Source organism: Danio rerio, chromosome 16, assembly GCF_049306965.1.
Source record: "Danio rerio strain Tuebingen ecotype United States chromosome 16, GRCz12tu, whole genome shotgun sequence".
Classification (NCBI taxonomy): domain Eukaryota; kingdom Metazoa; phylum Chordata; class Actinopteri; order Cypriniformes; family Danionidae; genus Danio; species Danio rerio.
In genome coordinates this window covers 55,427,431-55,451,538 of record NC_133191.1, presented here as the reverse complement: position 1 = coordinate 55,451,538, position 24,108 = coordinate 55,427,431, and the positions used below count along the sequence as shown (strand labels likewise).

Here is a 24,108-nt window from a genome sequence, read left to right as displayed (position 1 = left end):
AAGATGATGATCTTTCATCCAGTGTGAAATGTCTGACAGGCAGGCTGAGATGTGAGCTGGAACTGAGGGATCATCAGGGTGAAAAGAATTAGTTTTGTTCTCTTTGCATATATGGATTAATTTGGTTGTTACCAACATCCAGGGAAAACTTCAAGTCAACAGCACCTTTAAAGATATGTTTTCCCAGAAAAATGATGACATGTTCAATACTTATTTCCCCCTATCTATAACATCGTCAGTAGATTGTACTGTATATTACCAATATAATTCACAATTGGAAAGCTTTGATATGCCTTCCTCGCCATAACACATTCCTCATCTCGTTCTGTTGACGACAGTATTTTTTTAAACATATGTGATTAACTTCATCTGTACTCTACGGTGAAATTATAATCCATCTCTCTCTTATTTTGGCATGCAAATCACATTCTTCTGAAGGGCAGACCACTTACCCTGTGGAAACGTAGCAGCTGAAGTGAGAGGAGGCGACAGAATAAAACACAAAGAAGATGTTTGGAAAAAAGTTGGGCAATTTATTTTCAACGAGACCGGGATGGAGAGCAGACGCAGTCCTAGGAAACTAGACAAAATGTGGAGTGTGGATGTAAAGCTTGGAGTACAAAAAGGTATGTTTACCAAGAGATCTATATATTTTTGCAGAAATCGAGTAGCAATTGACATGTAAACATTCAGGCCTTTTGGTGTTGAAACAATTTATTGGATGCTTCCAGTGTTGAGACTTTATTAATCTCTAATAAAGTTAAATTTTTGGTGATTTCATGAGTGTATTAGGGACATGTGATGATTATATTATGCTTTTTTTTGTTGCTCAATTGTGGATGAGCTTGTACTGCAAGTTTGCTGACTCGGTTTTATGTCATTCCTACCCAAAATAGCTAACTTTAAATTAGGGAACTACTGAGATAAAGCCCTAAATGAATCACTTATTGCATAATCAGATTTCTGCTATGAAGCACAGCCTCGTCATGTGTAGTAAATGTGTGATGTAGGTCATTGTGAAAGGGCTGAGTTTCCTACTTTTCAGCGGGTGTGTGCTGAATGACGGGGTTTTTCCATTAGTTTAGTTAATGAATGAAGTATAAAGGGCTTGACAGAGTTTTCCATATAATCTGAAGAGTTCATTTTTCCAAATTCCTACTTTGAAAAGTAAAAAATCTGAGCTAAAAGGCTGTGATTTTAATCATCAATAAAATAGACTTGAAATAGTTGTTGGTTATGAATTAATGCAGTATTTGTTTTAACTTTAATTTGGAAAGCCTTTGTCAGGATGGCAAAATATGATTACATAGAAAAAAGAAGGCATGTCCTAAAACTGGGGAGGCAGTTTATGCTGAATGACTGGGTTTTCCCCATGATTTTAACCAAAGATTTAAATATAATCGACCTGAAAGTGTTGTTAAAAGTGAAATTTTGTTATTTTCTATTCAAGCTGAAGACTTGAAATTTCTACTTTGAAAAGTGCTGAATCGAGGCTGAACGAATAGCAGTTTAAACACTGGAATAAAATAAACTTCAAAGACTGGTTGGTTATGAATTTATGCAGTATTTCTTTAAACTTTAACCAATTCGGAAAGCCTTCGTCAAGATGGCAATTGGCAAAACATGATTACATACAAAATATAAGGAATGTCCTAAATTTGGGGAGGCAATCGATGCTGAATGTTCGGGTTTCCCCCCATGATTTTAACTAATAAATTGAATATAATCGACCTGAAAGAGTTGTTAAAGTGAAATTTCGTTGTTTTAATTCATTCTGGAGAGTAGAAATATCCAAATTCCTACTTTAAAAATTGCTGAATCCAGAGTGAAAGACTGGGATTTAATCATGGGAAAGAGACTTAAAAGACTGGTTGGTTATGAGTTCATACAACTTTAGCCAATCTGGAAAGCCAACGTCAAGGCGGCAATTCTGATTTCACAAAAAAATAAGGGATGTCCTGAATTTGGGGAGTCAATCGATGCTGAATGATCGTGTTCTTCTATGATTTTAATTGATGAATGAAGTATAGACCTGAAAGAGTTTGGCAGACAATCAATGGAGAATGACCGGGTTTTCCCATTATTTTAGTTAATAAATAAAATGTAATGGACTTGAAAGTGTTGTTAAAAGTGAAATTTTGTTATTTTCTATTCAAGCTGAAGACTTGAAATTCCTACTTTACAAAGTTCTGAATCCAGGCTGAACGAACAACATTTTAATAAATGGAGTAAAATAAACTTCAAAGACTGGTTGGTTATGAATTTATGCAGTATTTCTTTAAACTTTAACCAATTCGAAAAGCCTTCGTCAAGATGGCAATTGGCAAAGCATGATGACATACAAAGAAAATAAAAATAAGGGATGTCCTAAATTTGGGGAGGCAAACTATGCTGAATGACTGGGTTTTCCCCCATAATTTCACTAATGAGTTAAATATAATCGACCTGAAAGAGTTGTTAAAGTGAAATTTCATTGTTTCAATTAATTCTGGAGAGTCGAAATTTCCAAATTCCTACTTTAAAAAGTGCTGAATCCAGGGTGAAAGACTGGGATTTAATCATGGGAAATAGACTTAAAAGACTAGTTGGTTATGAGTTCATACAACTTTAACCAATCTGGAAAGCCAACGTCAAGGTGGCAATTTTGATTTCATTAAAAAATAAGGGATGTCCTGAATTTTGGGAGGCAATCGATGCTGAATGATCGTGTTCTTCTATGATTTTAATTGATGAATGAAGTATAGACCTGAAAGAGTTTGGCATGTCCTGAATTTGGGGAGACAATTGATGGAGAATGACCGGGTTTTCCCATTATTTTAGTTAATAAATAAAATGTAATGGACTTGAAAGTGTTGTTAAAAGTGAAATTTTGTTGTTTTCTATTCAAGCTGAAGACTTGAAATTCCTACTTTACAAAGTTCTGAATCCAGGCTGAACGAACAACATTTTAATAAATGGAGTAAAATACACTTCAAAGACTGGTTGGTTATGAATTTATGCAGTATTTCTTTAAACTTTAACCAATTCGGAAAGCCTTCGTCAAGATGGCAATTGGCAAAACATGATGACATACAAAAAAATTAGGGATGTCCTAAATTTGGGGAGGCAATCGATGCTGAATGACTGGGGTTTTCCCCATGATTTTAACTAATGAGATAAATATAATCGACCTGAAAGAGTTGTTAAAGTGAAATTTCGTTGTTTCAATTCAATCTGGAGAGTCGAAATTTCCAAATTCCTACTTTAAAAAGTGCTGAATCCAGGGTGAAAGACTGGGATTTAATCATGGGAAAGAGACTTAAAAGACTGGTTGGTTATGAGTTCATACAACTTTAGCCAATCTGGAAAGCCAACGTCAAGGCGGCAATTCTGATTTCACAAAAAAATAAGGGATGTCCTGAATTTGGGGAGTCAATCGATGCTGAATGATCGTGTTCTTCTATGATTTTAATTGATGAATGAAGTATAGACCTGAAAGAGTTTGGCAGACAATTGATGGAGAATGACCGGGTTTTTCCATTATTTTAGTTAATAAATAAAATGTAATGGACCTGAAAGTGTTGTTAAAAGTGAAATTTTGTTATTTTCTATTCAAGCTGAAGACTTGAAATTCCTACTTTACAAAGTTCTGAATCCAGGCTGAACGAACAACATTTTAATAAATGGAGTAAAATAAACTTCAAAGACTGGTTGGTTATGAATTTATGCAGTATTTCTTTAAACTTTAACCAATTCGAAAAGCCTTCGTCAAGATGGCAATTGGCAAAGCATGATGACATACAAAGAAAATAAAAATAAGGGATGTCCTAAATTTGGGGAGGCAATCGATGCTGAATGACTGGGTTTTCCCCCATAATTTCACTAATGAGTTAAATATAATCGACCTGAAAGAGTTGTTAAAGTGAAATTTCATTGTTTCAATTCATTCTGGAGAGTCGAAATTTCCAAATTCCTACTTTAAAAAGTGCTGAATCCAGGGTGAAAGACTGGGATTTAATCATGGGAAATAGACTTAAAAGACTGGTTGGTTATGAGTTCATACAACTTTAACCAATCTGGAAAGCCAACGTCAAGGTGGCAATTTTGATTTCATTAAAAAATAAGGGATGTCCTGAATTTTGGGAGGCAATCGATGCTGAATGATCGTGTTCTTTTATGATTTTAATTAATGAATGAAGTATAGACCTGAAAGAGTTTGGCATGTCCTGAATTTGGGGAGACAATTGATGGAGAATGACCGGGTTTTCCCATTATTTTAGTTAATAAATAAAATGTAATGGACTTGAAAGTGTTGTTAAAAGTGAAATTTTGTTATTTTCTATTCAATTGAAGACTTGAAATTCCTACTTTACAAAGTTCTGAATCCAGGCTGAACGAACAACATTTTAATAAATGGAGTAAAATAAACTTCAAAGACTGGTTGGTTATGAATTTATGCTGTATTTCTTTAAACTTTAACCAATTCGGAAAGCCTTCGTCAAGATGGCAATTGGCAAAACATGATAACATACAAAGAAAATAAAAATAAGGCATGTCCTAAATTTAGGGAGGCAAACTATGCTGAATGACTGGGTTTTCAAGAGAGGTTTGGATACAGACTTGTGTAGTTGCAATCTGAGTAATGTAATGCTATGTAATGCTTTTCTAATGTGTACCCCTACCCCAACCCTCACTGTGACGTCACTAGCTCCATTGAATGTTTTGTGTCTGACATTGCTTGTCTAAGATATACAGTCCCAGCTTGCAAATCTAAGTCTGCATCCAGATACTATTGGTGTTTTCCCTTGATTTTAGCTAATGAATGAAGTATAGACCTCAACGAATTGTTAATAGTGAATGTTGTTTTCCATTTAACCTGTTAAATTTTCCAAATTTCTACTTTGAGAAGTGCAACTCTCTTAATTTTCTGGAGCCCAGGTGGAATGACTGGGATTTTAACCATTGAAGTAAAATAAGCCTTGTTGGTTTTGCATTTAGATATTAGTTTCAGCCTGCTGTTTTCAGGATATCTAGTGTGCTCCAAAACAGTGACAAAATTAGTATTTTGGACATTATAAATCTGATATCCTTCTAAAAAAAGCTTATTTGAAAGGTGTGAAAATATGACATCATAAAAGCTTGATTTTAAAGAGTTCATGTTGAATGACTGAGATGTTTCGTCATTTTAGCCATTGAACAAAAATAGGCCTGAAAGATGTGTTGACATGACAGTGAACTTTACATTTTCTATGTAAAATGCTGACATTTGTAAATGCTTGGGGAAAATTGCACTTAAAAACTTTAAATTTAGCAATTCAGAAGCACAAACCTGATTTAGTGAAGATATGAAAATGTGATGCCATGCAGAAATGGTGGCACTCCCTCATTTTGAGATGATTAATTTGATGCTCAATAACTGTGATTTTCCATGATTTGAGTTGCTGAATTAAGAATGAATATAAAAGACTGATAGTGATTACAGTATTGTGTTGATTTTTCCAATTTTCCAGTTTTGGCATAATATGATGTCACGGCAGCAAACCTTAAATTTAGTGGAATTATGTGGTGAATGACTGACTTTTTTCTGTGATGTTGCCTACTAGTTTAAATAATTCACACACATAAAAAAAAAATGTAAATGCGCTCAAAATTTTCTCACCTTCATGTGATTTCAATACAAGTATATATATATATATATATATATATATATATATATATATATATATATATATATATATATATATATATATATATATATATATATATATATATATATATATCACTGTTGAAGTGAGAATTGTTAGCCACCTCTTTGATTTTTCTTTCTTTTTAAAATATTTTCCAAATGATGTTTAACACAGCAAGGAAATTTTCACAGTATGTCTGATAATATTTTCTTCTGGAGAAAGTCTTATTTGTTTTATCTTGGCTAGAATAAAAGCAAAAATTTAAGGCCAATATTATTAGCCCCTTTAAGCGCTATATATATATATATATATATATATATATATATATATATATATATATATATATATATATACACACACACACACACACACACACACACACACACACACTATATATATATATATATATATATATATATATATATATATATAATTTTTTTTTTTATGACATCATATTATGCCAAACGTTTGGAAAAATGGTCTTTTACGTTCATTCCTAATTCAGCAGCTAAAATCATGGAAAATCCAAGTCATTCTACATGTAATCAGGAAGTGCCACCATTTGCACAATGTCATGCTTCGCTATTTTGGCAAGTCAGCTTTTCTGAGTTTCTAAATTTCCAAATTGCAAGAGTTTAAGTGCACTTTCACTTTGCCATTCTTAAAGAGGCTGTCATTATTTACTCACCCTTCATGGTCCCAAGTTCCTTTCTTCTGTTGAACTCAAAAGAAGATATTTTGAAGAATGCTGGAATCTTGTACCCATTGATTTCCAATGTATTTGTTTTTGCTTACTATGGAAGTCAATGGTTACAGGTTTCCAAATTTCTTCAGAATATCTTCTTTTATGCTCAATAGAAAAAAAGAAACTTATATACAGTTAAAGTCAGAATTATTAGCCCCCCTGAATTATTAGACCGCTTGTTTATTTTTTTCCCCAATTTCTGTTTAAAGGAGAGATTGTTTTCAACACATTTCTAAACATAATAGTTTTAATAACTCATCTCTAATAACTGATTTATTTTATCTTTGCCATGATGACAGTAAATAATATTTGACTAGATATTCTTCAGGACACTTAATACAGCTTAAAGTGACATTTAAAGGTTTAACTAGGTTAATTAGGTTAACTAGGCATGTTAGGGTAATTAGGCAAGTTATTGTATAACGATGGTTTGCTCTGTTGACTATCGAGAAAATAGCCTAAAGGGGCAAATAATTTTGTCCTTAAAATGGTGTTGAAAGAAGCAGAAGAAAAATTATTATCAGACATACTTTGTAATTTCCCTTGCTCTGTTAAACATCATTTAGGAAATATTTAAAAAATAAAAAATAAATAAATAAATCAAAAGGGGGGTAAATAATTAATTATGACTTCAACTGGATATATATATATATATATATATATATATATATATATATATATATATATATATATATATATGTAATAATGTGTAATATTATACTATGTGTAATATTATACTATGAAAACATGTTTAAATACATTTTAAACAAAAAATAAGTAGCTATTTATTCACATTATGATGAATAATTATACCTAAAGTCATTGTTTTCTGATTAACAAAAGACCTTGCACTTAACATTGAACATATCAGAATTTTACACTCAAGACTACATTTGTGAAAATGACCTATTGTTGTTCAAAGGATTAATTATGTTTTTGAGCTCACTACACTTGAAATCTTAAGTTTATGAATGGTACATACGTTAAATTTACTCATATTTTTAAGTGAGAGGACCAAAATGCTACATTTTACGTTATGTTCAGTCAACTTTACTTAATTGTTTAGGTAAAGGCAACATTAGGGTTTATCGTGCCATTTTCTTCACATATTTGTCTTGCCATAAAATGTCAATGAGAGATTTTTTTTTTCTTTGAAATTACAGTTTAAATAGAAAAATACAATGTATTTTAATTTTGATGGGGAAGTCTACATGCTAATTAAGAGTGATTTTCAGTAAAATTAGGACTGAAGTTAGAATTGCCATTAAAGGCTTGTTGATAAGGAACTGATTATGTATTCTGTATATTTCTTTTAACCTGAAAAGTTGACATTTCCAAGCTTCCACTTTGGGAAAGTGAACTAAAACACATCCAATTTGGAAACTCTCGCAGAAAAAGCTGACATCATGCAAATATGCCAGCACTTCCTACTTTTGGGGGATTTTGGGTTGCAGTGAAGTCATTTTCTCTATTTAAAAACAGACATAAATTCTTGTTTATTCGTACAGTAGTTTTAACAATAATTATTCAATTTAAGAAAACGAATATATGAATGAATGAATGAACTGACACACCATTTTTCCTGTTATTGTACATTATGAGACCAGTAGTCTGTAAACGGGGCTGCACGGTGGCTCAGTGATTAGCACTGTGGCTCCACAGCAAAATGGTCACTGGTTCAAGTCCCTGGTTGGTCAGTTGGTGTTTCTGTGTTGAGTTTGCATGTTCCCCCCATGTTGGTGTAGGTTTCCATCGGGTGCTCCGGTCTCACCCACAGTCAAAACACATGCGCTATAGGTTAATTGAATAAACTAAATTGTCCATATGAGTGTGAATGACTGTGTATGGATGTTTCCCAGAGATGGGTTGCAGCTGTAAGGGTCTCCGCTGCATAAAACTTGCTGGATAAGTTGGTGGTTCATTCCGCTGTGATGACCCCAGATTATTAAAGGGACTAAGCCGAAAAGAAAAGGAATGAATGACGACCCCTGATTCAGCTGAAGAAAAATGAATGAATGAATGAATGAATGAATGAATGGTCTTTAAACATTGATGTTGAAAATTCAGCTCAGTAATTTAACAAAGTAACCTTTCTTCAAAATGAATTGAAAATATTTAATAGGTTGCAACAATTAATATTGTGTAAAAACATCGGAATCAGAATGTTTAGGTGTGCAAATAAGATATAAAAATATTTATATTGTAAATACTTTTATTTAAATATTTTAATTTCTTATTTGCATGGTTAAAAATTCTGATTCCGATATAATAATTCCAATTATTGTAATTGGTTAGAAAATCTTTCAGTGAGGTAAGAAAAGTAAACATGTCAAAAGGAAAAGCAAAATTAATTTGCTTGTTTTAAGGAAAAACTCACTTAATTTTGGTATATTATTTCCAACACAATCACATGGCAATTCGGACCTTTTTGATTTAGTGGCTAATTCGTATGAGTTCGTACGATCTAATTCGCTCAATTTAGTATAATTTGCTTATCGCCAAATGACGGTAAGGGGTGGGGTTTTAAAATCGTACATTGTCGTTCGACCGAACTCATACAAATTCGTACGAATTAGCCACTAAACTGACAAAACATAACATATTTATGTTTACTCGTGAGATCAGGGTGATTATTTCTGAAATCAAGACAAGAAATAAGCTTATCTGGAAAATGCTTCTTGATTTAAGCATTAAGTTTATTTTTTAGATATTTCAAATAGAAACAAAAAAATAAAATAAAAATACATTTGACCTAAAAAAGAGATCATTTCCAGACTTCTACTTGAGTTATTGAATGCTTCCACTTTGGAAACTCTTGCAGAAAATGTTGATTTTGCAAAGATGACAAAACATGTGGTGTCATGCAAACATGACACAGCTTTCTACTTTTATTTGAGGACACTCAGCTTACTCCATATACAACTGAACCTGCAAAAAAATCCCAGTTGTAGAAATGCAGTATATCTCTTCCAGCTTTTGCAGGAAACAAAGATTGGCAAAAACAGCAGCACTGGCAACAATCCCAGGCGGATTGACACAGGCGTCTATATATGCTCGATTTTAAGCAAATAAAATACACCGATCAGTCAAAGACGAATATAATAAAAGCAGTTTATCAAACGTTTGCAGAGCCAGGAGTGTTAAACACAGCACTGTAAATGATCCTCCGGTGATAATTGTGCACAGTAGAATAAATAACAGCATCGTTTATCCGTCACAGTCGGGTTGCTAAGAGACGTCTTTATTGACAATTGGACATCTGCAAAGTTGCTCTCGCCTGCACTGCTGAACTGTATTGGGAAGCACTGTATAAATGCATTGCACTCAATGGTGCACATTTAAAAGGACAGTTCACCCAAAAATAAACATTTCCTCAATTTTTACTCACACTTAAGTGATTCTGAACCTTTATGAATTATGTTCAACACAAAAGCAAAAGGCAGCCGTTGATATATACAGAATAATATAGAAGTTAATACATTAGTCATTATAGATGGTCGTATTTTACCTGCTCTCACTTTCCAAAAAACAAACAAATCCGTAACCTAGTGTGATTAACGAAAAGAATGCTGCATGTGCGCCATGTATATCGCGTGAGAGAGCTTATCTATTCCCTCTCCTCCGTCCACAATAATAGCCAGATCACACACAGTGAAGTTTCTCAAACTAATTTCGAGAGGAGCACGTGATAGGATTGACTACAGCTGATCCCTATCACTAATCACTAACTAGCCAATTGGATCACTCTAAATTCAATAGAAATATCCAGCCTAAACTTCATTCCTCATCTTTGTTTTGGAAACCCCCCCATCCATCACTTCTTCCTCCTCCTCAGTTCGGGCGACACGGTGGCTCGGTGGCTCGGTGGCTAGCACTGTTGCCCCACAGCAAGGAGGTCATTGGTTCAACACTAGCTGAGCCAACCGATACTCTCTGTGCGGAGTTTGCATGTTCTCCCCGTGTTCGCGTGGGTTTTCCCAGGGTACTCCGGTTTCCTCCCACACTCAAAAACTATGCAACAAAGGTTAAAGTCACAAGCACTTACTACAAACTAGCGCAGCTAGTGATCTATTTTGGGAAGCTATCGAGAACTACCTGATCTCATATCCCTCCTAATGTTTATTGACCAGGTGGGAGCCTTGGGCTCATCTATCACCGAGCTCAGGGTTCTCTCCCGGGACAGTATGCCAAACTAGCTTAAATAGTCAAGCATTATCTAAGTGTGAACTCCTGAAAAGGAGTTTTTAGAATTACACAGCAAACAAAGTACACTAACAAAAGTAAACAGAAAATGGCAAAACAACGCCAAAGGGGAAGAAACACACATAAAACAGATATCAAACATAGCTCAAGTTCACACAAAATGCAGACTTTCCTGAAACTGATGCGCCGTTTCCCTTATAGTATCCTACCATCCTGTAGCGCAGGGCTGGCCAGCCCTGTTCCTGGAGAGCCACCTTCCTGCAGATTTCCGTTGCTGCCCATATCAAACACACCTGCCTGTAATTATCACAGTTTGTTCAAGTCCTAATTAATTAGTGCAGGTGTGTTTGATATGAGTAGCAACTGAAATCTGCAGGAAGGTGGCTCTCCAGGAACAGGGTTGGCCACCCCTGCTGTAGCGCAATGATTGGACACAACACATTTGAGGATTAGTAGACTGTCTGCTTAATATCTGTTGTTACCGCTCCATCAACAGACATTTAACCAACTATAAGAAGATAGCAACCTACAGTAACCCCAACCCTAACTCCAACCTCACAGTCTACTTATAATCTAATGAGAATAAGTTGACATGTAAATGCAACGTGAATTAAATTCAACAAACGGTCGATCAAAATAAAGTGTGACCATTTCTTTTGGTGGTGGTGGTGGTGGGGGTGAACGTTGTTTTATGTTAAATTCATTTAAATTGGTAAAAACAATTAAGCTAACTTAATTTATGTTGGGACAACATGAAGGAATTTTGTGTTTTTTTATTTTTATTTATTTTTTACAGGAATTTTCATTTCTGGCATTTAAAGAATCTAAAGATTTTTCCATTATCAGTTTTTACGTATTATTTACGTATATAGGTAAATATAAGATTAGTTTACGTAATTTACGTATATAAGTAAATATAGGATATAGAAGATAGACTTAATCAAATGTAAAAAAAGCTGGTGTGTTTTGCATATAGCAAAATAAAAACTATTGAATTGAAGTGTATTTAATACTGTATATAAAAGGCTTTTTATGTGCTGGCAGCTTAAAGACGCCTCACATATGGACAATGAAGTCACATGCATTGCTTCAACAGTGACTTCAACAGTGTCAAAATCTTGATGGTTCTCTCTCATCTATCAAATCTGAGCTTTATTTTATATTCTATATTGGATCGGCACTGGCAAACCGCATGTGGGCTTTGGCCCTGGTTGGGCAGAGGTGGCGCTGTCTTTAAGGCGGCACACAATACTTGGCCCAGATGTAAAATGTAGAATTTGGCCCCCAGTTGTTAATAATTAATATGTGAAAATGTAGTTTGGCTCATCTTGACCCACTGACAGACTTGGTCCAGTCATGTACCATTTTTCACTGCGGCATGTGGGCCAAGCAAAAACTGATTGTGTGGGCCAGAGATATTTTGCTTTGTGGGATGATTGGCTGGGCCATAATATGGATCTCTTTGGGTGTTACCAACATTCTGGGAACATTTCAAGTCAATGGAACATTTAGAATTGGAAATCGAATATATATATATACACACACACACACACACACACACACACACACACACACACACACACACACACACACACACACACACACACACACACACACATACATATATATACATACATACATACATACACACACACACACACACACACACACACACACACACACACACACACACACACATATATATATATACACACATATACACACACATATACACACACACACACACACATACATACATACACACACACACACACACACACACACACACACACACACATATATATATATGTGTATATATATATATATATATATATATATATATATATATATATACATACACACACACACACACACACACACACACACACACACACACACACACATACATACACACATATATACACACACATATATACACACACATATATACACACACACATATATATATCCCAGTGACAGGTTGAGGCTGAAAGGGCATCCAGGGCGTAAAAAAAATAAAAATTTTATGTATATATATACTAAGCCGACAAGAAAATGAATGAAAGAATATGTGTGTGTGTATATATATATATATATATAGTTCTCAGGAGTTCCCTGGATTTTTGGGTGAACTATCCCTCTAAAAATAATCTCTTAAAGAGGGACACACAACTAGTATTTTTTGCAGTAGTGCAATATACTTTTTAACAATAAAAAAAAACAAACAAAAAAACAATGAGTAATTAAGCAACGTTTCATGAATGCATTCATTTCTAAAAGTGTACCTGTACCATAGAAGATTTCAAGCTGGAATACCCAAATCCACCAACACTTGTAGATTGCAACAGCGTTATTCACCCTTATCTTTTTAAAAAACACATTCAGTTAAGGGTAATATACTGACAGTAAACACATGGTTTGCTTATAGACAATAGACTCAGATGTTTTAAGGGAAAAGGGAGGCCAAACTGATCCATTGCCCTCCCAGCGACTCACATATGCAAGCAAGCGCACACCCATCATCTTTAAACACATCTCCCACACACCCTGAAGGAGTATAAATCCCGATAACACCGCACAGACTGGCTCACATGTACACATTGAGCTCCAGAGAGAGAGAGAGAGACTATGCACGCCGGGCTGGATCCAGTCCTCATTTATTAATTTTCCTTTGTTATCAGCCGGGCAATATTGAAAATGGAAAGCAAACAGTTGGTGCGGAAGTTGTCAGCAGATAGACCCTGTAGTCTGTATGGAAAGTAAGCCAGAGAGAGTCAATACTGAAGCAAAGCTAAGAGGTCTGTTGGTGAGTTCGTCCTTTTTTAATATAGCATTGCTTTAAGCAGACTACACTGTCAAATTGTGGCCATCATCAATCCAAACTGACTAAAAATATTAAGTTATTAAATTTGTATAGCTTCAAATATTAAATAAAACCTGATTAACTTTGTTTTGCTGGCTATTTTGGTCCTTTTTTTACAGTGTAGAGTTATAAAAGAGTTCCCTTATTGCGTGATTTTCACTTTTTGTTGGTTGTGTAACTCGGTTTTTCCTATCGTTTTTGAAGAAGTGAATGTTTGCATCGTCGTATTCCAGTAATAACTGCCAATTTTGGAAACATCATGTCATCGTCGGGCCTTAATATGCTTGTTTTGATGGATGATCTTCAGGAATTGTGTGCAATTTAAAGCTAATGTTGAATGGAGCCAAGATGGCTGCACTTTTAAATCATCATATTCACCTAAATATTTACGCTAAGAGGATCTTTGTGTTGATGTTTCGGCTCGCGTGCAGACTCTGTTTGGGCCTGGTCATCATATGCAATAGTTTTATAGTCATTGTTTTTCTTTACAGTGCTTAAATCATAACATTGAGCTGTTTGATCGTGTCCTGGGATGTACAATGCATAGATAGAAATGAACTTTTCTATTAAGGGGCAATATTTGTCTAGTTATATGTACAGTAGATAATTTCCTAGTATTGGGTTGCCGCTGGAAGGGCATCCATTGCGTTTTTGTGTGGATTTTGCATGTTCTGCCCATTTTGGCATGGGTTTCCTCCGCGTGTTCCGGTTTCACCCACAGTCCAAACACATGTGCTATAGGTGATTTGGATGAACTCAGTTGGCTGTATTACAGTTTTTCTCGATTGCTTGGATGCAGTTGTCAACTGAATCTCCACCTTTTCAAAACAGTTAACACACAGGCCTAAACACCAGCACTCATCGTCAAAATTACACATTTTGCTTGCAAAAGGCACATATCGTGTCAAAACATTTAACATATGCAACAAAAGCTAGTTTTACCTTCAAACAACACAACTTGCAAACAGGTATATGAGCTCTTTCAATTAATCATTACACAATGGACAACAAAATACAAAATGCAGAAGTCAGTGCACCACCATTGCTTGTCATTGTAGCCTATTGCCAATGCCATTTGTTGTCTTTCTATTTGGGCTGTAAAATTAGCTTTTTTTTGCAAAGAATTGGATCCAGAATAAGAAATGCTTTGATTAAATTTATATTGAATTCCTGACAATTTTCAAACTGTGGCTAAAAACTGAAATACTGTAAAAACAGACAAAAGTAATAAAATACTGTAAATATTAGAGAAAACACATTTAAACCAATTTACAGTCAAATCTATTGGGAGTATAGGACATAGCCACTATTGACCTCCTCTATCCATGCTGGCACAGAACTACACAGACCTCCCACCGTTTTTATAAGGTTTGCAGACTGATGGCTAATTGAAGATTTGTGTGAAGGAGTTTCAAACCGGTGCTTCAGTGAATTCAAACTGATCTTGGTAGTGTCTAATGGTTAGGAATAGATGGTTTATGTTTGGTAACCAAAGCTAAAACAATGGAGTTTGGACTGCTTGAATGACATCCGTGTTAACTGTTTTAAAAAAAATGGTGAGGAAAATGTGTCAACCCAATGAGAAAGAGTTTACACATTTGCAGGACCAGTCTTCTGCTCTGCTGGGATGGTGAAAATGAAAATGAAGTAGAACCTAGTTTATTTAACCAGGTCAAAGCAAACAAGAAAAACTGTAGTAATAGGTTGCGACTGGAAAAGCATCCACTGCATACAAAAACATATTCAGGACTAGTTGGCGGTTCATTCCGCTGTGGTGACCCCTGATAAACAGACTAACCCAAAGGAAAATGACTGAATGAATATGTACGGAATAACAATAATACATTTTATTTATGATGCACTTTTCTTAAACTCATAGCGCTACAAGATATACAACAACATATAAATTCAAACCAGGCTCGTTACGGATACGTACCCTCTGCATACATTTCTGAACAGTCGGAAACACGTCCCAGGAGCTACGTTTATTTTTTATTTTTTGCAGTTTTTGTTTTGGTAAATCTACCAGAGGCCACATTGTACGCTTTTTCAGATCTCAAATTTCTCTCGCAAGTGCCATTTGTGCCTGTTCTTCTTACGTAAATCCACCAGAGACTGCTGTCGACTGACTGACTGACTGACTGACTGACTGACTGATCGATCGACTGACCCACCCTCCTCTTTCCCTAAACCCAAAACATAGGGTTTTCAAACGCAATCCAGAAAAAGTAAACACCTCGCAGCTGCCTGGTTTTTACCACATTTTCAGATCTTACCACATTCTCACCCTGTTATTTATTTTTTTTCTGCTTTTTGTTATTGTTTTAACTGCTTTCTGGAACTGTTCTTCACCAGACTCGAACCGCAACATTGTGGTCAACTCCTCTCTCCATCTCAAGTCTACCAACATATGCGGCGAGCCACTGGGCAAACTGGTAACAGCGGAAAAGCCATCCACACGGAGGTAGGCAATCACCTGGTAGCGTGAAAAGAAACTGAAGTCGTCGCACTTTAAAGGCAAAATGCAGCCTTACGTGGCTCTGGTTACATAATTTGCAATCTCCAGAAATGTATATGTGGTACGTATTCAAAATGAGCCTGTGTTGAATAGCAGAGAATTACAAGCTTGCATAAAATCCCAGTAACAAGCCAAAAAGTGACACCAAAATAATCAATAAAACAATAAATATGAAAAATTGCATACAAGTGGCAGTGAAAACGAAAATGAAAACGAAAGTGAAAAGGAAAACGAAATGTACTCGTAATTTTACTAGAGTACAATTCCAAAACTTGCGATTAGAACAGACACAGATACAAAATTTTCTCTATTTACGCACGAAATATTCACGACAGTGATTTTATTCCATAGAACAACAGGCTTGAATGGCGCTCATGAGAGAAATCTTAAATCTGAAAAGCGTACACAGCGGCCTTCAGGGGTCGCCACAGTGGGATGAACCGCCAACTATTCCAGCATGTTTTATGCAGCGGATGCCCGTTTAGCTGCAAACCTGTACTGGGAAACACCCATACACACTCACAAATAAACACATACACTACAGACAATTTTGTTTTTGATATAGACACAATACAGACATAATTCTGTTGTTGATGCAGACACAATTTAATTTATTGTCACACCTAACAATTTTTAACCATGCATCACATTTCCAGGTGTTTCTCCAGTGGACCGTATGGAACTCAGCAGCCATGCAGGCCTGTGATTATTACCTGTGCCTCAGCGTCTACCTCATCACCTTCATCACCGGATTCCCAGCCAACATCTTTGCTTTCTACACGCTCATCCGCAAGATCTGGAGAAAACCGGCTCCCATTGACATCCTCCTCCTCAACCTCACCATCTCAGACCTGCTCTTCCTCATCTTCCTGCCCTTCAAGATGCAAGAAGTCGTCAACAACATGCAATGGAATATTGACTACTTTTTATGTCCGCTCTCTGGCTTTATCTTCTACATGACCATCTACAACAGTGCGTTTTTCCTGACGGCGGTCAGCGTCGAGCGATATCTCGGCGTGGCGTTCCCCATCCAGCATTCCCTACGGAGGAGGCCTATTTATGCGGTATTTGCGAGCATCTTCATGTGGGTGTTTTCCACCCTCCACCTCAGCATCGTCTACATTGTGCCTTATTACAACCCATCAGGGACCATTCCTCCATCCAGAAACGTCTGCTATGAAGGATTCACCGAGGCTCAACTGGAAATCCTCTTACCTGTTCGTTTGGAGCTCTTCATTGTCCTCTTTTGCGTTCCTTTATTAATATGCAGCTTTTGCTATATTAACTTTATTCGGATTCTTTCGAGGTTGCCAAATATTGGACGGAGGAGACGATTGAGAGCGATTGGATTGGCTTTGGGAACGCTGTTGGTCTTTGCGCTCTGCTTCGGACCCTATAATGTCTCACACGTGGTTGGCTTCATAACCAAAGAAAGCCCAGATTGGAGGGATAAAACTCTTCTCTTGAGCACGTTTAATGCTTGTTTGGATCCGTTTATTTTTTACTTCACCTCCGCCGCTGTTAGAAGCACATTCAGCGGGATGATTAGGGGGATTTGGGGTCGTTGTTGGTGCCCACAGATTTTATGGAGCTCCAAGAAGGAGCAGCAAGAAATGGAGAAAAACAGCCTCCCGAAACCTCAAGACGTCACAAACGCACTTTGACCGGTGTGACTCGTGTGGGCCAGGATTTATTTTGGGCTCAATAAACATTGCTTTACTTCCTCGTGAGATGACGGAGGACAGATGGAATGCAGAAACAATTGAATATGCAGCTGAAGTCAGAATTATTAGACCTCCTGTGAATAGTTTTTTCCTCCTGTGAATTTCTTTGTCTTTTTCAAATATTTCCCAAATTATGTTTAACAGATTCAGGAAATTTTCACAGTATTTCCTGTAATGTTTTTTTTCTTCCAGAGAAAGTCTTTTTTGTTTTATTTTGTCTAGAACAGTGGTTCCCAAACTTTTTGCTGTGTGCACCCCTTTCTCCGATTAAACTCTACATTTTTAACTAAAATAAAAAATAATAAAATATGTGAATTTAATGGATGAGCTTTTATGAAGTTCATCTGCCATGTATTTCATTTCATTTCTTCTTAGTGGATGCTGCAGTGTACCCAGGGAACCGATTTTTCATAAAAAAAAAAACCTTACAGGCATGTCTTGTAAGTGGCTGTGTCTTGTTTGTAAGTGCCAGACAGACCATATATGAAGGCTTACGGCCCATTCACTCGGGTCGTCAGCGGCAACGCTTCCCATTCACTTTGAATGGGTGACGTTAGGCATTGCCGAACTGCATTGTGGATCCGTCGGCGCCGCTTCAGAGGCGTTGCTTGCTGCAAAAGTTGGGACTAGCTCAACTTTTCTTAAGCGCTCACGCAAGCGTCAGCCAATCAGATCGCTGTATGCACCAGCTAGACAGTGGCCTATTGCTGACTGAATTTCATTGGCTGATGCTGCTATGATGATCGCTTCAGTCCCAACTTCAGACACGCCTTCAGTCAAGCATTGACGCTGAAGCCCTGTGTGAATGGGGCGTTAAGACTGCTATTAGCTAAAACCTCACCACAGACTAGACACTGCGGATTTGGATTTTCTGCATCTCCAATTCATGTAAACTCAAAACCAATGTAACTGTCGTTATATTTGCGTTTCTTAAGCCTGGTTTATACTTCTGCGTCAAGTGACCGGCGTAACCCACAGCACATGCAACGCGCGTAGCTGTGCATTTATACTTCTGCACGCTGTTTCTGTTGCTCTGCAACAACACTTCTGAAACACTAGTCAGCAATGAGGGGTTAATGTTCCTCTGTGTCGAGTTTCTTGGCTGGTGTTTTGTTTTTCTGAACGCTTCCTGAATGTACAAATGGCTCAAACTCGCTCATTTTGAGGCAGGAACCGGCGGACGTGCAACAACTTTAACCATGAGGTAAACCTAAAACAAAATTTTCCATCCGGAGTTCCTTCACATGACTGCCAAGCCGACCAATCACAGAGCTTGCGCTACGCGTTGTTACGACGTGTAGTAAAATTTTTTGAGAGGTGCGCGTCAGTGACGGTGACGGCCTTGGTGTAGGGCTATTCATCAACACGCAGGCTGCGACGTAGCATACGCATGTGCTTAACGCAGAAGTATGAATCAGCCTTATATATATGTATCATTTTTTTTGTTAACGGCGAAAAGCTCTGAATCTGATTCGCCCTCAAAATCGTGTCACAATATACCATTTAAAAGGGTAACTACTAGTCAGGGCCGGCGCGTCCATAGAGCGACCTAGGCGGCCACCTAGGGAGGTAGAATAGAGAGGGTGGCGTCCGCGACACCTCGCCCACCACCCGCGCCCTAAGTTATATAAGCGTGACCTGCTAACCGGTCAATTTTGTTTTTGCTTTCGGATTGTGGGGGGCGTGATCAGCTTACTCCGGCCCTGCAACTAGTATATAATAGCGACTAAAGACAGACTCCTAATAGTTTGGTTTAAAACAAGCATGCACGAATGTGACAATCAAAAATAATGGCTGATTAATGTTTAAAGGAACCTATTCCTAATAAGCCAGTAAAGAAAGTAAGTTAAAAAGCTGTCTTTCCATGTACTGAGGCCCTATTGAGATAACTTAAATAAAAGTTAGAATTGTTGTAACTGTCTTGATTGACTCTTTTTTCAATATTAATTGATTAAATAAGGGGGGGGGCACTATTAGCTAAACATAAATCATTAAGTAGGTATAGATTGCTAATGAATCAAAGAAACATTGACCTTCATCGTTTTTCATTTAAAATTTGGGTCGGGTGTAATAGTACGCCACCTTTTTTTTAGGACTGCACCAGTAATCCGCAACCCATTTGTCAACAAATCAGGTGAATCCAGCATGGATCTGCAAGAAGATCAACTGATGGAGATTGCAAATGATAGCCGCCTTTTAGGGGCCATTCGCATCTTGCGTATTTATAGATACAGAAATTAGGCGGAATATATACAGGAGTGCTAATGATTCAGACCTCAGCTGTGTTGTATAGTCATATATCTGTGCTCACTGATAATCTATGAGTGTAAACACTGAAAGCAGACAGGGATATTGATGTGTGGTGTAAAGCAGGTCAGCAGAAACTCCATCATGTCACTGAAACACTTGAAACTGCTTGTGTGGTTTTTCTGATGGTTTTTGTGTACGTGTTTGATTCAAGGTGCTTCAGAGGAACTTCTGCATTTTCAGTGTGAAGGAAATGGCGAAACAACAGACGGTAATGGTGAAAGATATAAAGAAGAAAATGAGGTCTGTGCTGTTTATCATGACTGTTTAACAGTGTAGAGATAATAAATAATGTCCTTTTATTTTACAGTTCTAACAAATTTATTTATTTTTTTTTTTTTTAGAATAACAGATAATAAACGTGTAATTGCATGTTTCTAGTCCCTTTCACACAGTGATACCGGTAAATATCTGGAAAATTTCCGGAACGACTTTACCGGTATATTCAAAAAAGCGCTGTTCACACAGGCGAGGACGTTACGGAAATTTTCCGGAAAAGAGCATTCACACATCCATTCCAAAATACCGGTAAATTCTGACATCATTCACCACAAATGAGCTTTAAACGGCTGCGCTTGTATTTGTAAACATTTGACTAAATTACAGACTCTGTGGATGATCAATATTGTGAACAACTTTCGCAGGATCACTTTCGCATGTCGAGATGTTCATAATATGTGCGTGTGCGGCGCTCATAGGCACACGCAAAGCTTGAAGGTAAACAAACAATGGCTTATTATAAGCATCTCATCGATGATTATTTACACAGTTGGCATTAAGAAGAACATATAAACGTGATCTGACTAACTTCTAGCAGCTACATGTGTCTGGAAAAATATTCAAAGGCTTTTATCCTCACAAACCTCGCGGACGTAAATGCGTCTGACTGTTGTGATTGGCTAAAGCAGACGTCTCACGTCAGCACGTTCTAGACGTGCACGCGCTTATTACGGCAAGCTTCCTTCTGCATTCACACAGCGCAGCATTCCGGCAAATTGCTCTTTCCGGAAAATAGCCAGAACAAATTTTCAAAAAGGACCTGTTCACACATACAACCTTTCCGGAAAATTGCCGGTAATTTTCCGGAAAGGTCTGTATGTGTGAAAGGGGCTATATCTTACAATTCTGTCTTTTGTAAGTGATTTTTTTTTTAAAGATTTTAAAAAGATTTTAATAGAAAGGAACTATTTTTTCTGCATTTTAGATTTTTTTTTTAAATAGGAAAAAATAAACATTTATTTATTAGTTTTCTTTTCGGCTTAGTCCCTTTATCAATCAGGGGTCGCCACTGTGGAATGGCGGTTCATTCCGCTGTGGTGAGCCCTGAAGAATTAAGGGACTGAAGGAAAATGAATGACTTAATAATCCTTCATAATATTTTTGCAATGGCGATGCAGTGGCGCAGTAGGTAGTGCTGTTGCCTCACAGCAAGAAGGTTGCTGGGTCGCTGGTTCGAACCTCGGCTCAATTGGTGTTTCTGTGTGGAGTTTGCATGTTCTCCCTGCGTTCGCGTGGGTTTCCTCCGGGTGCTCCGGTTTTCCAAAGACATGTGGAACAGGTAAATTGGGTAGGCTAAATTGTCCGTAGTGTATGAGTGTGTGTGTGGATGTTTCCCAGAGATGGATTGCGGTTGGAAGGGCATCCGCTGCGTAAAAATGTTCTGGATAAGTTGTCGGTTCATTCCGCTGTGGCAACCTGGATTAATAAAGGGACTAAGCCAACAAGAAAATGAGTGAATGATATTTTTGCAGTTCCATTTGGCTCCTCCAGGGACACGAAATGTACATGTCACTTTAAATATACTATTTATATGTGTATATTGTAAAAATGAATGTAATATTATTGTACATAATATCACTGAAAACCTAAAACAACCTGCAAATAATAAATAAGCATCACTAAATAAAAAGCATACTGTAATATCGAAGAAACTCTGTGCTGAAGGAATCATCTGTGCTTCTTCATCCTGCCTTCAGTCATAAAATGTTTATGGCGTATTTCCTCTCAGTCCATAATAACTATTAACCGCTAATCTCATGTCTCTGTTATAAACCTGACAAATATTTACCCAGGGTTATTGTCTATGCCTACCGAGCCGATATAAGCACGTGTGGAAATGTTTGGCTTGGTTCCTTATAGGAAACGTGTCGATATAAACAGTTATTGCTCCAGTTTGGGGGCGAATTCTGTAATAATAAAGAGAAGGATGTTTGACTCATCATATATACACAAGTCATCGCTGTACTTCCTTTCTTTTCACTTCGGCTGCTTATACAATAGCCAGACGTTTGACTGTCAGCATAAATTCTGGCCCATATTGGAGTTATTCTGGCCAACTCGGTCGAAAATATGTCCGTCTCAGTGAATGATGGACAGACTGTTGCAAATGTGAGCAGAAAATATGAGCATGTAAAGGAAAATTTCACAGATGGAAAAATTATTTCATTTTCATGCCTTCTTTGTTTGAAACAAATGTTTGGTATTTTAATAAGTTTGCTGCACTTTCGGAGATTTGATGTATTATAAATCTATATAAAAATTATCTATTAACAGTGTTGCCAACTATTTCCATTGAAAAGTAGCTGAATGTTGCCAGATGACGTCAGACACTAATTTGCATATATGTGACATCATCACATAGTATCTGATAAGCGTAAGCCCGTTATGTCTCTACTCTCCGAGGTGCCATGTACTATATCATAGATCCAGATGCACAATAGATAGGTTCTTATCAACATATTACTCAAAACTACATCTTTATGCAACCCAGGCTCATCGTGTAAACGTAGCGCCGGAGACATGTCTGGAGGCCGCGACATACATCCCGGGAGGTACATATTTGTGCAGTTTTTGTTTTCATGAATCCGCGAGAGGCCACTGTGCTGCACTTTTTCGCATCTCGAACGCCTCTTGGGAGCGCACGCTGTTTGAGTCTGCGCTGTTCTCACGTGAAAAACTGCCGGAGGCCACTGTCGAGCTACCGTCTGTCCGACTGACCGACTGACTGAATGACTGAACGATCGACTAAGCGGCCGGCCAATCGGCCGACTCAGTCACCCTCCTCCTCCTTCCCTAAACCCAAGCGACGATTTACAAAAGCAGTCCAGAAAAGAAAAGCCCTCATCCGATTTTAACCGAGTTTTCGAATTTCAAAGCATTCTCGCCCCGTCACGAACTCGTTCGCTTTTATTTTTTAGATTCTGTTTTCTGGAACCGCTCTTCCCCGGACTCGAACCGGTCGTCGCCGCGTGTGGCTCCTCCTCCTCCGGGCCTCCGCTCCACGGACGTAACACTACGACCTAAGCGGACAAACTGGTTGCAGCGGGAAAGCCTCAACAGCCAGCGAGCGCGAAGAAAAGGAGCGGCGTCACACCACCCTATAGCGTTCGCTCGAAAAAACTGAATGCGGCCATACGTATCTTTGGCCACGTAAATCGCGGTGTCCAGAAACGTCTGCGGGGCTACTTTTCTGAATGAGCTTAGGTTGTCTTTATGTAGTATACAAAATAATGAATGTTATGTCAATTTAGATTTGTATGAAAAATAGAGTTGACTATTTGTAAAAGTAATACAAACACTTGTTGAACACATTTGTGAAAATGACAACAATTATAGCACTATTGGAATTTATTTCTACCTAAATTACCAACAATTATATATGTTAACAAATATCAGTAAATTAACAGTTTTGAAAAACAATCTGAGCTAGCAATTTACTCTACTGAGTGAAGCCTGCAGCCGCTACTCTTTTGAGTCTTTTTAAAAATAGCTCAAATTAGCCAAGCGAATGTTAAAAATGGCTAAATTCGTTGTTTGGTGCTTTTTAAAAAAAAGTTGCCAGCGTAGTATAAAAAGTTGCTAAATCTAGTAACAAAATTGCAAAGTTGGCAACACTGTTCATTATTGCTTTGGTTAAATGCATCTGCTTCATGAAAATATGTAAAAGCTTTTTTCAGATGTAAAATTTTTTTGAATTATTTGATTTATTGGGGTGTTTTTGTGCTTGTCTCTTTAAATGCAAATCAGCTGCTTTCCAGAGGAGGGCGGAGCATTTACATGGGCTGATCCTGATTCCCAATTAT

At 37.2% G+C, this 24,108-nt stretch overlaps 1 protein-coding gene across 5 annotated transcripts; it reads left to right on the top strand.

Moving 5' to 3' along the window:
* Positions 1 to 438: 438 nt before the first annotated feature.
* On the top strand, positions 439 to 22,252 carry LOC100004033 (free fatty acid receptor 3). Of its 5 annotated transcripts, none has more exons than XM_073926778.1 (3): positions 13,170 to 13,420; positions 15,833 to 15,941; positions 16,652 to 22,252. In XM_073926778.1, exons 2-3 carry the CDS (start codon positions 15,888 to 15,890, stop codon positions 17,657 to 17,659), a joined length of 1,062 nt encoding a protein of 353 aa, XP_073782879.1. In that variant the 5' UTR covers positions 13,170 to 13,420; positions 15,833 to 15,887; the 3' UTR covers positions 17,660 to 22,252. The 5 variants fall into 5 exon arrangements, with proteins under 5 accessions (XP_073782882.1, XP_073782879.1, XP_073782880.1 ...); XM_073926779.1 differs by having other exon boundaries at positions 13,199 to 13,412; positions 16,652 to 20,333; XM_073926781.1 differs by lacking the exons at positions 13,170 to 13,420; positions 15,833 to 15,941 and adding an exon at positions 439 to 626 and having other exon boundaries at positions 16,652 to 20,333.
* Positions 22,253 to 24,108: the final 1,856 nt, after the last annotated feature.

What these genes read in the sequence shown, in the direction of transcription:
- LOC100004033 (XM_073926778.1), top strand. Translation starts at nt 15,888, where the DNA reads ATGCGGCGAGCCACTGGGCAAACTGGTAACAGCGGAAAAGCCATCCAC. An exon ending in GAAAAGCCATCCACACGGAG is followed by an intron (nt 15,942 to 16,651) that starts GTAGGCAATCAC and finishes TCACATTTCCAG; the next exon opens with GTGTTTCTCCAGTGGACCGT.